General features: G+C 34.6%; 1 protein-coding gene across 1 annotated transcript in view; it reads left to right on the top strand.

The window, feature by feature from the left end:
* Positions 1–11909, top strand: part of LOC306879671 (cadherin-22-like) — a gene marked incomplete at its 5' end in the record, with an annotated part of 112786 nt that extends 100877 nt beyond the window's left edge. Inside the window, one exon of the mRNA XM_079432821.1 lies at positions 10825–11909. Within this exon, the coding sequence (XP_079288947.1) occupies positions 10825–11336 (512 nt within the window). The 3' untranslated portion in view covers positions 11337–11909. The remainder of the gene's footprint in view (positions 1–10824) is intronic.
* Between the last annotated feature and the right edge of the window lie 6727 nt (positions 11910–18636).

Below are 18636 nucleotides of genomic sequence, written 5' to 3'. Positions count from 1 at the left end.
GCGGTTCTAGTTTTGAAGCAGTGTGACAGATCTGACAGCGTATTGAGTACCAACATCATGTAGCTTGACTGGTTGAACATCGTTGAGGTCATGGGTTTGAATTCTAGGGAACAAAGAAACTGATGAAATTTATAGCTTGAATTCCATGTTCACATGGATAAAATCTGCCGTATGAGTAAACGCATGCCACAGGTCACTAAAAGTTTGGGCACACTTTACTCATTTTTATCTCATGATCTTAAAAACCTCTTTTTAATTTATTATTATTATTATTATTATTATTATTTTTACAAATCATTATTGTTTTATTAATTTTACATCCTTATTATTAACACACAGTTAAATTTTTGTACATCCACAAGTAAAGCAATTTTTTTAAATGTTATTATAAAATGACGTATATATGTTTTGCATGAAAAAGTTATAGGTCATATTGTACAAGTTTCTTTGAAAAAAATATGTTTTTCTATTATATATATATATATATATATATATATATATAATAATTAATTTATTAATAATAGTTAATAAATTAATTTAATAATTAAAAGATTTGTGTATTTTAAACTTAATTTTTGTGATGCCAGAGACAAAAAATGAAAAGTTTTAAAAAATTACGTTCTTATATCAATATTTTATATCAACGTATATACTTATAACAGCGTCTTAATAATAAATAAAGCAATACGAATATTAATTACAGTTATTATTCTAAAAATGTATAATTCTAAAATTATTCTAAAACGATGGAGGAAAAAATGTAACAAAGAATGAGTAGATGCCTCTAAACATTTATTATCACACTTCTCATCTGATAGCTTTCCATTTATTTCCAATATGTTTCCCATTCATTCATGCACACTCGTGCAATTATTATCTGTGGTATGCTGTTTGTAGATATTAAGTGGTAAATAACCCAGAAGGTTCCTTCGTCATTCATGTGTGTGCATGTGGGTCAATGATGTAAAAGAACGCGAGGGTCACTCATCTGTATCATCTCACCTTTAACAAAACACAGGTGACCGGCGGATCTCGAAGATGCAAGTTTGTCCACTTGAGAATGTGCATTAATATCTGCATTCACAGAGCAATTAACAAAGGCTTTCATCAGTCGTATGCATGGAGAGCAGCAGATATAGAGCCAAGCCAGCTCTGAACATGTTTACCTCCACGACTGCTGTAACTCATTCTTTAAAAGCTGGGTTCAAATGTGGCAGCAGGCGAAAAACAAAACTAGAATGGCATAAAAGCTGATCAATATTTCATTCAGCATCCTCTGCAGTTGCTCATCCTCCGAAAGCTTTTGTTCACGCAGAGCGAACACATGCACAATATAGGGCTGGGTGAATGACATGCAGCTTCTCTGGCGGAGGATGGCTGAGTTAAGGGATGCTCAAAACAGATGTAGCCCTCGCTCGCAAAAAAGAGCAGCATCAGCACCGCTGTCCCGGCGGAGCACCCAGCTTTAAATAGAGCAGCCTTTCCAGACATCCACCCGTTCCCATGTACCGGAGCGGTGAACTGCGCTTCTCTTGTCATCTCTGAAAGTTTTATGACTTTCTCCTGGCCTTAGTATATCTGTCTTTATTTCTCTCTTCTCCACTTAGCGCTTTTCCTGTCCCTCTCTCTCTTTCTCAGGAAAGTATGCGACATGAATTGTTTTCAGTCAGCTGAGCATGCTTCGGCTCATCTTTCCTGCGGTGAATCATTTATGGGTCATGTGCGGGTCATCAAACGCACCTCATTTCTGTTTAATTAGCCGTGGTTGCTAAGTCAAGCATCGCTATCACTATTGCTCATACTTTTGGTTAGGGGTTTTCAAAACTATTAACCTGAAGTATTAAAGCTTGTCAGGGAAAAGTGTGCTGTTAAATTTGTAAGTGATCAGGCATAAGATATTTGATAAATATAGCAAAAAAGAAAAAAACTATTTCTAGATACCAGATTATAACGGACACTTTTTTATATAATTTTTAAGCTTCTTTATTTAAAGGGGACCTATTATGTTCCTTTTTACAAGATGTAAAATAAGTCTCTGATATCCCCAGAGCATATATGTGAAGATTTAGTTCAAAATACCCCACAGATAATTTTTTATAGCTTGTTAAAATTGCCACTTTTAGGGTATGAGCCAAAACGCGCTGTATTTGAGTATGTTGCTTTAATGCAAATGAGCTGTTGCTCCCGGAGAAGAAGGCGGAGCTTCAAGAGCTCCAGCTCTGCATTAGTAGTGCTAGCCTTTGCAAATAAACATTCCACTATTAATACAAGCCTGTTATCTTTACAGAAAACTACTCTGTTTCAAAGTCAGTCATCTGATTATACTGTGCATAATAAATTAATATGTCCTCATATTAATATCTAATATCACGTGATACTTACTTTGTCTGGAGCAGACGCATGCCTCTTTGGCGCTGACATCGTATATCTCCAGCAGCTACAGCAAGTAATCAGTAATGGCGGAGGCGGACCGCAGCTTCCCACTCAGGGCTGTGTCTATGCTTATAGGACAGCGTCACAAATGGGTGGGACTTTTTCCCCTCGGTGACGTGAACAGAGGGAGAAGCTGAAACAGTTTATGATTTTTTGGGATTTAAAAAAAATTAGTGGCTGGATTTTTACCATTATAGGCTGGTTGTTTTCACACACTGCGGTCACACAACTGTGTTCAAACAGCTTATAAGTGATTTTTGCATAATAGGCACCCTTTAACCATTTTAGTTACATTGGAAACATAATTCATAATAATTTCATTTTCTATTCTATGCTACTCTATGCTGTTCAGTTCTATTCTATTTCCAGTATCGTTTCATGCAATCTTTTATTATATATTATTATGTTTTAATTTGTATTTATTTTATTATTATATATATATTTTTTTTTTGTAAATTATGTATCTATTTTTATTTAGTTTTAATGTATATTTTTAATTTCACTTTATTTTATTTTATTTTAGGCTATTTTAATCTAAATGATTAAAATCAATCATAGGATCAATCATTCAAATCAATATTTGGAAACGTAACCACAGAGGCTCTTTTAAATACAGTAAAACCACCAAGCATCCACATAACAATTCCCTGGCATCCACTCACAACACTGAGTTTTTTGCAAGGACAAACACCACTTACATTTTCATACATGTCTCATCATTTAGTCATTAGTTTTAATGTGTCGTGCAAAAATAGCGAAGCATCTCAAAATTGATCTTTAATTAATAATTCAATTTAATTGTTGTCCCAAAGGATTTGATCCTCTACTGAAATGAACATCAATTAAAACTGAAGCAGCGCTGTGAAGCTGAAAGTTTTATGCTGGTTGTTTTAAATCTGTGATGTTTGAGAGCACAGTTGGCGGGTGAATGTTTGGCAGCACTGAATAGTCATTGATGAGCGCAGAGAACACTTGCAGCCACCTTCAAATCCCAGATGGACAAATACAATTCATACTTGGATTGTGGAACATCTGTGTTCTAGCCAAATACTCTAGCCTAGTTATGAGACTGTATTGTATTCTATGATGTTCTGTTCAGTTCTGTTCAATTCGGTTCCATGCTAGTTCTAGTTCTTCTGATTGCTCAATAGCAATTTTTTAAATTTTTCTTTCTCTACATTTTAAGCTTTTTATTTTTATTTTTTTAATAATATAATTTGTTCATTTAATTAAATTTAAACCTATTTTATTCTATTCTATTCTATTTTTATCCTAATGCAATGAAAAAATAAACATTTAAATTAAACAACTAAATTTTGAAACTAAACATATTTCATAATTATATTCTGTGCTAAATATTTGTTCAATATTATCTAATATAACCTGCTGTCCTTTTCCCCTTTTTAGGCTTTTTTTATTTATCCAATATTTTATTCTTTATTATCTGTCTATTTAATATTTTTTGTTTAATTGTATTTATTTTCTTATTTTAGTCTTTTTATTTTAATCTAAATTCTGATTGACGTTCAAGTAACATGGCCTGTTGTAGCCTGTTGTTTTTATTTTATTTTTTTATATTTTTGTATTTAATATTTAGTTATTTATTTATTATATTTTGTGTTTAATATTTGATTTTTATTTAATTTATTTTGTCTATTTTTTATGTAATTATAATTTATAGTAGGATTGCTGTTGTCTATGTTTCACTACTAATACAATACTACTTACAATACTAATTCTAGTTAGATTGTAGTATTGTAAGTAGTAGTATTGTAAGTAGTAATACAATACTTCTGGTTAGATGCTAACTGCATTTCGTTGCCCTGTACCTTACATGTGCAATGACAATAAAGTTTAATCTAATCTAATCTAATTCCCCTCCTGGCTTCTGATTGGTCAATATTCAAACAGTCTGTTGTACCATATTCCTTTATATAATTCATAAAATGAAAAAGATAAAATTTGTAGTGGGATTATGGCTCTGTTCAATTGTAATCTAGTCTAGTAATCTGTTCGTTGTTCTTCTAGTCAAGTCTTGATGTGATGGAAAGTTTCATCAGTATGTCTCCTCTTGGTTGAGTGCACAGATCGGACCGATCTCATGACGTTGGAAGGAAGAGGGTGTCCCTCACCTTCCGCACCATTCCTATTAGATCAATTTGCAGCATGATAAGGAGGGAATGAAAACAAATTTCTGCCTAATTAGCTTCAAACAAACAACCCCTCCATCAGTTCATTCTGAGGGTGACGTGATAAATCCATTTGGGCGCAGCAAGGCATCTGCACACATCCGTCCCAATTACAGCCCATCTGCCATGATGGGAGTCCTGGCCACCCGCTACCCAAGGGTAAATTAGCCGTCTTGTCAGGTCCGCTTAACCGAACATCTGCACGGCAGGAAGTCGCAACATGTTTCACAAGGGCAAGTACATAACGTGTTTCTTCAACCGACACCTTCAGCTCGACCGTGAGAGCCGAGGCCGGATTCACAGCTCAGTCCAGATGTAGGTTGTTGGGAAAAAGAAGTCATAAGTAGGGGTGTGCGATATTTATCATCTGTGATACTATCGTAATTGTTGTTTTAATGATTCACTTTGCGAAAAACAATCAAAAACGCCTTGCAAGTCCAAAGCATTCACTGCATGATGAAGCCTATTAGAATATCGTAAGAATGTCGCTGTAATTCAAATTATGAGTGCAAAAAATTTCCCTGTATGGGTTTTTGTTTTTATATGTATATAGTTAAGTAATATCAGACAACCAACAGTGCTGTTTTCCTAAATATTAGTGAGTGCTATGCAAATGAGATATTAATTTCACAGTATGTAATAGTTTGGCAAACAAGAAGTTAACAATGACTTGCATTGTAGACACAATAGTGTTTTTTCTGTTTTGCTAATGAAAACAGTTCCAAACAAGCCAGATCAGAACATTTGTGCACCTCAGAGCAACACTGTGGTGTTTAGTTTCTGAATTAATGTGTTTATGAACAAATCAGTGTCATTGAGTCAATGATTCAATGTCACTTGCATCGGTTCTAAATGAATCAGCTGTTTTGAGCTAATAATTTGAATCAGTGATTTCATGATCCATTCATAAAGACAGTCACTTGCTTTGTTTCTAAATGAATCAGCCGTTTTGAACAGAAAGTTTGAATGAATGATTCAATGAATCAATCATTAAGCCACGGTCTTGTCGCAACTTACTGGCAGTTTTAATGTCGTCATTTATCTATGATGACAGGCCTAAACCAGCCAAAGTAACAACACAAAAATACACTCTGCAAAATATTGTTTAATTATCGTTATCAAAAAAAAAATCCCAATAAATATAAAGATATCATTTTTTGCCAATATCACACACCTTAGTGGTAAGACCTTCTAGTGATTAAACCGGTCTATGCAATCAATGCATGCAATCCCCTAATGTGTCTAAAGGCTAGTCTGCATGCATGCATCTCATGCCATCTTCACAGGAATTAGCACATTTAGTATGCATCATGCACTGCAAATGCAGTCTGTGTAACTCAATTCACTTTACCTGGCTCACGGCCATTACGAGTCCTTGATCATGCCAGAATCGAAGAATAACATGAAGGGAGAGCGTGGTCAAAGACCCCCGGGGCTGATGGAAAAATACTGAATCAAAGAGCCAGAGAGCGTCTTTGAGGAGTCTGCGGCATTATTCGCTCGGGTGTTTTTAGCCATTTGCTGGTGAGTTAATAATTGCAAAACGGCCTATCCCGAGTCAGTTACATAGATTAATATGCCTGCCATCTTTTCTACTCCCAACATGTTTAGGGTAGATAAACGCCGACAGCGAGTCCTGGCTGAAAGACATAAACAGTAGTAAATAATCATAAATACTTCTCGCCGGTTTATCCTGTGAAAGCGAAGTTATGAAACTCCAGGTGCGGGCTACGGCTGCTGAATTGGAAATTGCTGTATCTGATTTATTTGTCATTTCCGGAAAGGGCCAGAGCGTGTTGTTCATTTTCTGCCTTGTTTGTACGCCGCTTTGTCAGTTTTCATATGGTTGGAGCTGCTCGTAAAGCTCAGCGTTAGACGGATGGTCCACGGCGAGGAAAATTAGCTTCAACTTCACAGCTAGAGCCTTCATAATGCGCTCTCATACTTTAATACACTGTTATGTGTTCCCATCTACCACAAAAGCCATCCATAAAACAAGCTTCCCAGTGCAGTCTGGGCTCTAAATATATAGTTTTGTCCTCAGATACACAATTTTTATTTGTTATTTTTTGCTTATGTAACTCATACGCTGTACCTTTGGAAGGTAATAGACTGTGATTGGCTGCAATCTGACAGATGCATGGAAATTGACAAATGTCAGGTCAAGCATATATTTTTCTCAGAATCTGCAGTGCTTGGTAAGGAAGGCATCACTGTTAATATTGCTCTTGCTTAAGGATGGGGATTTGATCAAACCTTGAACAAAGTCTGATATCAAAATGTGACTTTTGTTGCTTCAATTTGTCTGATAGCTTTGAGGCCAACTGCAATGGGATTTAAAAGTCTGGGGACACATTGATAATGAGATTCAAAATCATATTTAAACCTGGAGACAGAAAAAAAACTAAAAATATTTTAAAATAAAGAAAATTATGTGAAATTTATTTTGCATTGTGTACTGGTATTTCTAGATAACTAAACAAATTTGCAAATGAGAGCAAATTCTCAATTCACCTTTTTTCAGTTATATACATTTATATATATATATATATTCATTGATGGGAGAGTTGTTAAGCAAACTTTAGCTACTGACACAGTATATCAGGCTGATGTGTTTCAAGTAGTAGTTAAAGAGCATAGGAAATAAAATGTTTACTACCAAATTCTGAAGCTTTTATACATTATACCACAGAAAAGAAGGTGAAAGAGAAGTCCTTTTTCTACTATTGCATAAACGATTGTCTGAGAGCCTTCATCCCAGTCATTCGTCCTCAAACGGAAAGATGAAAGAAATCCTTGCCTGACCCCAGACATTTCCCTCTCAAGATTAGAACGCCAGCCAAGACAATGGCACTCTTATTACATTAATAATTATGTAAAATGGATAGTCTTTGATCAGACATGTGCCTCCAGAGAAAACATGCTTAATGAAATATTCAGATGATCACTTACTGAATTTGAACTTCACTCCACAGACATTATATATTGAGTTTATGCATCATGATTTTTGCAGCTAAAGACCTGTTGAAATCAAAACTGTAGTTTGTGGCTTTTAGTAGCCAACAGGCAGTGTAGATTACTTACATGATATAATCAGACTATTTCTGATTAATTTTGGATTACTTTTTTCCTAATTTATCACGTTGATTTAAATATAGTAATCTTGCACCGTATTTTTATACAAATACAAACAGAAAATATATTCCATTCATTGTTATTATTTTTGTAAATCCAGTGGTCAAATGCTATGTGTGCTCTCAATTTTCTGTGTAATTATAGCCACTCGTGACTGGACTTTGTGTTAATGTCCACAAAACTGGAAAACTTTCTGAATGTGGTATATTTTAGAAAGGAACATGTGATATTTATAACAATGTGATATTCTGATCTCTAGATTTTATTCTGGTCTGTTGGGCCAGAAAATCATAAATCCGATCGCTTAGAAGAGTAACAGCATGATTTGAGGTATAAATCATTTCCATAGTGCAAATGGTGTGGATGCATGAAGTTTAATACCTTGGGTTTTGGGTTTGTGCATACAACTAACTTTTGAACAGTCAATCTCAAAAGCTCTTAGTGCAGTAACCTACATTGCTAAATCGCTGCTTTTGTCTCCAGTTTTAGGAGGCTTAAAACAGATGCACGGGTGGAATTAGGTCAGACCTTTTTTCTCTACCCGGATATCCATATTAAATACATCAACGTTTCCCAAATTGGAATTGGTTGGCTTTTAGGGTCTGTAAATGCAGCAGTGAATATTGCCGCCGGTTCTGTGTTTATTTAAACAACACTGATAGATGAAATGCAAGAAAGAAGCTATACAATCACAAACGCAGAGGATAATTAACATAATTCAGCTGAGATTAAGGGTTCATTGATTTATTGAGAGAGATGCCGCTTTTGTTTTCTGACTCATTAATTTATTAAATGATCCATCTCAATTGTTTGCCTTTTCAGTTCACGTTGAATTCCTCATTCATATCTGCGCTGCACCTCACGGCGAAGCTTTGTGAACGTCTCATTTATTTGTAATCCTTTCTGCACTTCTCCTCTCAATCACATATTGTTAGTGAATGAAGACAATGGGATGGCAGATATATCACTTAATAACCGGTCTCAGAAGCTCATGCATAATGCAGTACGTTGAGTGCACTAAACTCCGCCTTAAAATACTACTGACCAATCCTGGTTTAGCAGCTGTTGCTGTGTGTATAATTATATGAGAAGTTTATGCTTTTTCTAATGGATTTTCGCAGAAAGAATAACATGAAGTGAGTTTTTACCATTGAATAGATATTAAGCACATTTGAGCAAAAATGACATCATTCGGTTCATTCTAACGGAAGTAGCAGTAACCAAAAGAGGCGGAGCTTAGCAAAGGGTCAATTCTAATAGAAACTGCAGTGAGATAATTTTGTCAAGCGTTGTTCTGATGATGCAGTAGTTGAAATGCTACAGAAAGGACAAGTCTCTCATTAAAATTAAGATGTGGTTTGTAATAAGTTCCCTCGCTGCATAGCGTTGCCAGGTTGGGTTTGTTAATATCCTCCTCATGTTGTGATGTGATCCGCTGAGGAAAGTCGACTGCCGCTGTACAAGAAGCGGCTCAGTTGTTTACTCAAGTGTCAATTTGAGGTTAATGGATTTTCCTTTTCCTATTTGAGACAATTTAGTTTTCTAATAAGTCATTTTCTTGGAAACTCTGATGCTTGACACCTTCATAGGCTTTGCAGATTTTAAATAAACTGTATTAATTTGTCATAATTTCTCATGAAAAGTGATGTTGAGGCATATGTTAACAAAGCTCCCCTTTAACATTACATTTTTTCCCTGAGATTAATTTAGTTTACTTTCCTCACTGCTGTGGTCACGATTTGCATTATGATGTTAAAGTCAGTTTATGATGTTAAAGTCACGAAACTGTGTTTTCCACAATGTATCTTTCTTTTTTTTAATGTTTTTGAAAGAACTCTCTTCTGCTCAACAAGGCTGCATTTATTTGAAAGAAAATACAGTAAAAATATGAAATATTATTAAAATAAAAAAAACTGTTTTGTATGTGAATATCTGTTAACATGTAATTTATTCCTTTGATCAAACCTGAATTTTCAGCATCATTACTCCAGTCTTCAGTGTCACATGATCCTTCAGAAATCATTATAATATGCTTATTTTCTGCTCAAGAAACATTTCTGATTATTATCAATGTTGAAAACAGTTGTGCTGCTTCATATTTGTGTGGAAACCATGTTACACTTTATTCAGGATCCTTTAAGAATATAATTTATATTAAATAGAACCTTTTTTAACATTATAAATGTCTTTACTGTAGCTTTTGATCAATTTACTGTAATGCTGGATACAATTATTAATTTATTTTAAATTACCTGAGGTCTGCATACAGTATAACATTAGTAAAGTTGTATTTATTGTTATTATTGTTGTTGTTGTTTTGCTACATTTTACTCTTATTGTTGTTTTACTGGTTTAAAAAAATAAATAAAAACATCATTGGCCAGATTTACTAACAGCTTACGCCGGCGCAAACCGTCTTTTGGCGTTAAAATATAACTGTCAGGATTTCCTAATTTCCCGCGCAGTGACGAGGTAGCACTGAAAAGGCGTGGACACCGTTATTTTTGCACCTGACCTTATTGAATATGCATTTGTAGGAGTTTCCCTTTCAGACGCAAAATTTATGGGAGGACATTATTAAAATGAATGATGCAAAGCGATTTACTAACATTTGCGCTCATCAAATTATATTTGCGCCATTATTTAACACCCCCAAAAAATATGTCTTAAACCAGCCATTAGTTTGCGCTGCTCTTGGTAGATTGCGCTGGTCATTATGGAAATGATATGGTTGAGTCTGTGTTCTTTATTTTGTGCATTGTCAGTAAATCACACGCAGAATTTTCCCCTCCCATCGGCGCTTTTATAGAATTGCGCTCTAACGCTAATTTGCCCTGTTTAGTAAATCTGGCCCTGTCTGTCTAAATCTCTCCTCATTACTTCACTGTGTCTGAAAGTTCACAATGTCTTTGAAGGTCAATTACAATAAATTGTCTTTTTGGACTTTCAGAGTACGATGAACTTTTCAAAAGATCAAGGAAGATTGGATTCTTCATAACATGATGTCTATTCCAGCCTCAGGCCTGTTGAATAAAGCTGTCTTGCTTGTCTCTCGTTGTTCCTTTAGTCCTGGTGCTGCTGATCCTGACCCTCAAGCGTCACAGGAAGGGCCAGCGCATGTCCGAAGACGAGGAGGACATGCGCGACAACGTCATCAAGTACAACGACGAGGGCGGCGGCGAGCAGGACACCCAGGCGTACGACATGAGCGCCCTGCGCAGCCTCTACGACTTCCCCGAGGTAAAAAACTCAGACTCGGGCCCCGACCTGCACCCGGTCCCGCAGTGGATCCAGAGCAGAGTGGTTGGAGATGGCGGCCCGGCTGATTTCACAGTTTTCAAAGGCTACATACGCAAGAAGGTGGAGCAGGCAGATGCAGACTTATCGGTGCCTCCGTACGACTCGTTCCAGACTTACGCTTTCGAGGGCAGCAGCTCGCCGGCTCTCTCGCTAAGCTCCATCCGTACGCTGTCCACCACCTCGGAGCAGGACTTCTCGTACCTCAGCGACTGGGGGCCACGCTTCAGGCAGCTGGCCGGATATTACGCCCCGGCCCAGCCAGAGGAAGAAGGATCCTAGCACCATCCTCTGATCAGCATCCCGCTCCCAGTGTCGTTTTTTCTCCCTGCAGTTCCGCATTGATGTTTTTTGGATCCCAGTCAGTCGAGAGAGTTTTAATGTCAACTGTTACACTTTGTAAAGTGACTTCTCGTCTTGTAGAAACGTTCAGGACAAATATTGAAGGAAAAAGCACTAGGCCGGGTGCTGGGCAAACCTCCAACATCTTCTCACCTGTCAACGAGAACAAGAGGAATGGGGTTGTGCCATATGCACCACGAAGAACACTCATACTTAGCTTTTTTTGTGATTTCTTTTCCCATCTGTGGAGATAAAAGACTTGAAGTCAGTGGGATCCGGACGGATACAGTGAAAAGACTTTTTAAGTACCAACATTAAAATAAACAAAAAACAATTTAAATATGTATTTATTTAAAGAAAAATTAACAAACAAAAAAAGTAAAACAATATTTATGTATTTATTGCTTTCTATTTATTTATTTATTCATCCTGGCAATGGACTGAAATACAAAAATGGACAATTTTCTGAAAAATTTGTCAGGGTGACAGACATGGACTGAATATCGTGTGGGTAAAAAAAAGAAAAAAAAAAAAAACCTTTTGGGGTGGGATCGCTGAGAGGAGTTTGCAAACTATCAGTGACAGTAAATCAGACTTGAAAATATTTGTATTTATTTTTTAGAAACTCTTTTTGTAAAATATGAAGCGATTCTGCTGGAGAAAAGTAACAGCTGTTGAGGTGAATCTCACAAAAACTTGTCTAGGTCACACTTTACCCCAAATCTAGAGAATAAAATAAGAAAAGACATTTCTCAATGCATGAAGAAGATGAAGTCTGTTTTAATTGTGTTTATGGCAATTAAGTATTCTGTCCCCGAAGTTACTGTAACGCAACTTTTGTATTCATTATTCCCAATAAGATTCTCTGGACTATATAAGAGTTAAATATTGGTAAATCACTGTCATTTGTATTACATTAATGTGAATTTGGAGAACGTGCTTAATTTTCATAAAAATAATTTAACAATAGGCTTCATTTACTTCCTGCAAAATATGTGTTTTGTTCTTTAGGTTTTGGAGTAAAATGTGATTCTTTGGCAGTTTTTGTGAGCATTGGTTTTGTCTTGTCATACATTTTGTGTGTTGTGTTGCTTTTCAACTAATTATCCAGATCACTTGTTGTGGATGTTGCGTTCGGCATTGAATCGGTTTTCAAGGGAAGTTTTGAAAGACAAGACAACATGGCACAATGCACAACACGAAACAAACGAGACCATCTGGCAGGTTCTTTATCCATTCTTTTTTAGATATCCCTGATATACATGTTCATTGATGATTTGTGCGTGTGCCGAGATGTTTCCAAATTGCTTTCCTTTGGGTGATTTGATTGGTTTTTGATCATTCTGTGTTGGGCTGAGGATGATGAACTTGAGACGGGGTGCAGCAGTCCAGTTTTTCCCTGAACCAGCACCCTTAAATATCCACCCAAAATGCAGATGTATGGCTAAAAATACAATTGAATTCATCAATAAATATTTACGGTTTTTCAAGAATTTCCTTTGGTGACTTTTTGGGATACAAAAGAGTGCGTACCGGATGATAAATCACTTGAGAAAACATGTCCAGGTCACATTTTAGGCCAAAATCAAAAATAATTTTTTTGATTGATGTTGTTTTCCCCCGTTTTGCTTCCAAATTCTCATTCTCGTCTCTGTTAAGCATCTTTATTTATTTATTAGCTTGTTTTTTGTTTGTTTTGCAAATCTTCATTGTTCTCGGTGGTGATTCTTCTCATTACTGTAATACCTTTTCAAAATACTATAATAAATGTACTTTTTAATTCAAAATTGGCAGAAATGAATGGCAACATAAGAAATATATCTGTGATGTATAAAAACAATTTAAATGTGTATTTTTTGCTTTACAATAATGAGAATTTGGGGAGAAAATGCTCATTAAAGTTATGCAAAAATATAAATTTGCTGAATGTACTCACCCTCAAGATGTAAATGAGTTTGTTTCTTCATGATATTTGGAGAAATGTACCATTCCATCATTTTCTCAGTAATGGATGCTCTGCAGTGAATGGGTGCCGTCAGAATGAGAGTCCAAACAGCTGATAAAGACGTCGCAATAATCCACAAATAATGTTTTTATCACATTTTATCTACATTTCTCCAAATCTGATGAAGAAACAAACTCCTCTACATCTTGGATGGCCTGATGGTGAGCACAAGTTTTCATTTTTGGGTGAACTATGGCTTTAATCTGTCTTTTTCATCATTCTTATGCTGTTTTTCTGATTTTGCAGGGAATTTTGACCCGGATGAGGTTTTGTGAGGTTCTGTCAGGAAGTGCTGCTATAAACCGACGGCGATGTTGAATACAGGGATGTTGCTTTAACACACAATGTAGCAGCAGATGTTCTCATTTTACTGGAGCTTGTTTTTGCTTTCAGCCTTGGCAGCGTTTGATGGATGAGCTCTTATGGCAGTGTATAAACCTACACATGTCAGCGGCCACCCAGAGCAAGTCTAGACAGACGTTTCAAAACACAGCGTTCGTTCAGAATCAAAATAGTTCAAACACAGATAGGAAAGACATCAAAACAGCGTGCAATTATAGAAAAAGCACAAGGCTAATGCAGGCCGAAGATGGAATCGTACTGTAGATGATTCATCCAATCTGCTCATGTTTTATTAAAAGGTAACAGGGAAATGACAGAATGGAATTACGTGTTCTTTGACCCTGATCTTCATTGACAGTCGTCCACGCGGGATCATTACGCTGTTCAAGGAATGCCGAAGCCCCACAGCCATAATGAAATCCTCATCAAGCAAATGTCACGGAGAGGCAGCCGCTGACTAATGCAATGACAGACACGCAAAAGAACAAGAGTGTGTATCGCTCCGAGGCAATGTGTGTGTGTGTGTGTATGTTTTGTCCTTGTTTTTAATTTAAAGCGCACAGACTCATTCCTCTGTCAACATTCCCTGGAAAACATTCTAAGCATCATAGTCTGAATTAATGAATTCTTCATGTTAATTTGATGCAATCATTTGTAGTGATATCAATTTGTCAATACTGAAATTCTGTTCGATAATCATTTTCATTTTATGACCGATCAGTGTCACTTATTTTAGTGTTAATTATGCAGTGGTGGCCAAAAATGATTAGAACACTAGTATTTTCACCACAGTATTTTCTACCTGCAAAGCTACAGTGCTGTTAGAAGGTTTTGTGTAAAAAATGTCGTAAATTGAGGATGCTGTCAAAAATTATTTTCTTATCAATTAACTTCTATTAACTAAGATAAACCAACATTTGGTGTGAGCATCCTTTTTGTTTAAAGCAGCTTCTGCCCTCGGTGCACCTGCATATTGTTCTTCAGGGAGCTTTGCAGGTAGCTTTCTTGAAGCGTCTTGGAGACGTTGCCACAGTTCTTGCCACACTAGTCTAATGTATACTATTAGAGTATTTATTATTATATATAGTATTTATTAACATTTTGAATTAACTTTTTTTTTTTTTTTTTCAGTTTGTGTTATGTGTTTTCCATTTTAAATTTTTGTTTTACATATATATTTCTTATAAATATCAATTTGATATATTTCTTTGGCCTTTTTTCAGTTCTAGTAATTGCCGTACTTAAACATATTTGAGTTCAGTTTATTTCAGCAAAGGTTTAAGTGTTGTAAGTTAAATTTTTTGTCCATTTATATTTTAGCTTTATTTCAATCAATGAAAACAATTAAGTTTTTTAAGTTGTTTTTCCACATAATATTAGTATTTTGTTTTATTTAAACTTTTTAATGCAATATTTTGTAGTGATATCAATTTGTCGATGCTGAAGTTGTCTATTTTTCATCTTCATTTTATGGGTGGCATTTCAGATCAGTGTTTTTCATTTGCATTGTATTAATATTTTACTTTTTATATTTTCAGTTTTCACTTTCAGGATTGTTTCAGTAATTTTGTTATGTGCTTTTGGCATTTAAATTATAATTTGTCATTAAATTACATTTTTAGATTTATTTTATTTCAATGTTAACCATTTCAATACTTAAAATTATTTTATTTCAGTTAGTTGCTAGAGTTAATTTTTTTTATCTAATATTTATATTTTATTCTATATTAATTTCAGTAATACCTTTTTAACGTTTTGTAATAGAATATTTATACTTGATATTATTATTTGATATTATTATATTTGATTTCAATGAATGGAAACATTTGAATAATTTTTAATTTTAGTTTTAGTTAATAATAACAACACACTTATAACGTATTTGATATGTATATCCACTGGGTAGGAGTTGAGATGATTAGCATCACTCCCACAGTGTGGATCCCCATGATAAAATCAACCAGAACGATTTCTATAATTGATTGTGCATTGAGACACAAATCGAATCGATCTACAAATATTGCCGTTAACGTGACGTGGCGACAGAGCAGAACATCATTCACTGAAAACAGAGCCAGAATGATTGTCTGTGGAACAAACACGGTTATCTTCATTTCAGATCGAGCAAGTCAACATGATCTGGAGGAGAAACCAGGCTTCTGTGTTCATTCTTCATGAGAGAAATGATTAGCATTTGTTTGCTCCATCAGGATTTGTTTGCGAACAATTATCAACTTAGATATCCGCTCTGATAGAACACAGGAATCCGTCTGCATGGATACTCAATGGACTGAATAAGAAACGTGCACACTCATGTCAATCATCACAGGTCATCTGGGATTTAATAGGTCTTGTGATTTGAGTCTAGAATCTGATTGGATCAGCCATTCTTGAAGATGTGCTAAAATAACTGATATACACAGACCTCTAAATGAACCTTTTTCAGAATTTAGCAGATTAATAGATATTTGTGGTTGTTATATAGTTTATATAGTTTGTTCAGCCCAAAATGTAAATTAATTTACTCGCCCTGATGTTGTTCTGAATATGTATGACTTTCTATCATGTATTCTATCACAAAAGGAGCAATTTTTAAGAATGTTTACAATTTTGTTTTTGCATACAAAGGAAACATAGAGGTTTTACATTAAATATGGAATGAAAAAGTTAATGTTTCCAAATACTATATTTGAGACCTTCTAAATGAACTCCTCTTAAGTTGTCAAAACATTTTTTTTTTAATGTTTTTTTAAGTCTCTTCTGCTCACCAAGGCTACATTTTAATTGATAAAGGCAGTAGTATTGTGAAATATTATTGTTTTCTGTTTGAATATACTGTAAAATGTAATTAATTCCTGTGATGCAAAGCTGAATTTTTTACCATCGTTACTCCAGTCTTCAGCATCACATGATCCTTCAGAAATCATTCTAATATCCTGATTCGCTGCTCAGGAAACATTTCTTATTATTATCAGTGATGAAAACAGTTGTGCTATTTATTTATTTCCCCCCTGAAATGTCCCATTTATTGAGCAGTATTGGTCATCATAAAGCAACCAACCCTTCACCTGTGCTAAAATCACATTCTGGAGTGACTTATTGCTTTAATATCATTCTCCAGTCATCTTTTAGTAACTCTAGACACACTGTTAGTCAGTTCAAAAGGTGGAGTAGTTTTTTCACCTCGAGCTCTGAACGTTGTTCAGCATTCAGCGATGGCTGCGCACCACCATGACAATGCTCTGGACATTTCCAGCACTAATTAACTGTGGCCACATCCACTTTGCACTTAGATGAAAGAACACAGCAGCCAATTTCCACCCTTTCCACCCACAGCGCAGGCATCATGCACACTAATAAGGGCACAGAGGCAGGGCTGAAGTTAGTGTGCCTCAATTAATGGGCTGTGTTTGGCTGTCAGTAATGCTGTAGCGTTTTGACTCATGTTTGTGTTTAATACAGGACGAATGTTAAAGGAACGTTTCAGGTTCAATATAGTTCAGAGCCTACAGCCAAATCACAGCTGACCTCCCTTTTACAAAAAGTAGTCAATTTCAAGTTTATTTTTAAAGATATTATTTAATATACAAATATCAGTGTACTAGTAGTATACTTGTAAGTGTACTGTTTCAATGCTCCTTGGGACTAAATTGGCCCACTTTTTCAGTATACTTTAAGTATAACAGTAGTAAACTTTGAGTACACAACTAGTTTACATCAAAGTTTTTACCTTGTACTGAAACTATATTTAACGTGAACTTATAGGTATACTGACACTTAAATACTTGTAGTAGCATTTTTAGTTGCTCCAGAGGCATGCGACCTCTGACATATATAGCAATTGTAAGTCACTTTGGATAAAAGCGTCAGCTAAATGAATAAATGTAAATGTCTAAAAATATATGGCAGGTATAGTACAGTGAGGGTTGTATGCTAGTATGATATTTTGAATGGCCTGTGTGTGGTGTTCTTGTGTAATCAGCCTAATAGTATTGATGCCATTTTCCTGCAGATGTCACATGACCATTTTTGGTGTAGGCGATTGGCTGAAAAAGTTCAGTGGTTCCACGCAGTTATTATAGTTAACTAAACCTGAAACAAACTAAATAAAAATATACATATATATCGCTTGCAATGAAAATAAATATTAACTAAAATAAAATATAAAAAGTAAACATGAAATATATGCTATAGTTGCCAAGGCAACATTTCTCATTTAAATGTGAAGCACTAAAATAACTAAAAGTAAATAATCTAAAACTAAAAACTAAACTAAACAATAATACTATAATAGTACTGTAACCAGCACCTTAGTTTAATGTACAAACCTTAATTAATCAGTTATTTTCTAATTTTACACATGCTGAATAGTAAAAACACTGATATTATAGTTAACTAAAACCATAAAAAATTAAATAAACAAATAATAATAATAATAATAATAAAATATTAAGCTAACTGGAATAAAATTAAATATACATTTTAGAAAATATAAAGAATGTAAAGAAATTTATGTAAATAAATGTTTTAGTAAATTTTACAAACAAACAAAAATAAAACATTGAATTAGGCTAAACATTAAATTTTGAAGTAGAAAAACTGGTTTTATTGTAAAACATACTAGAACTATATTTTAAATATATTTATATATTTAAAATATATGTATTTTTACTTTTCAACTTGTTGCTAAGGCAAAGCTTTTCATTTTAATTTTAATTCTAAAATTAAAACTAAATTAAAAATTAATACAAAATTATAAACATTTAAAAACTACTAAAAATGAAAAAAAAAAAAAACTGAACTTACCATGAAAAATGAAATGTAATTAATGATATTAATCAAATCTAATTCTAAATATTTACAAACTATAGAAGTATCACAATGACCCTAAAT

This window comes from Barbus barbus, assembly GCF_936440315.1.
Source record: "Barbus barbus genome assembly, chromosome: 13".
Classification (NCBI taxonomy): Eukaryota; Metazoa; Chordata; class Actinopteri; order Cypriniformes; family Cyprinidae; genus Barbus; species Barbus barbus.
The sequence above is the reverse complement of the archived record's forward strand: the minus strand, read 5'-3'. Positions and strand labels throughout refer to the sequence as shown.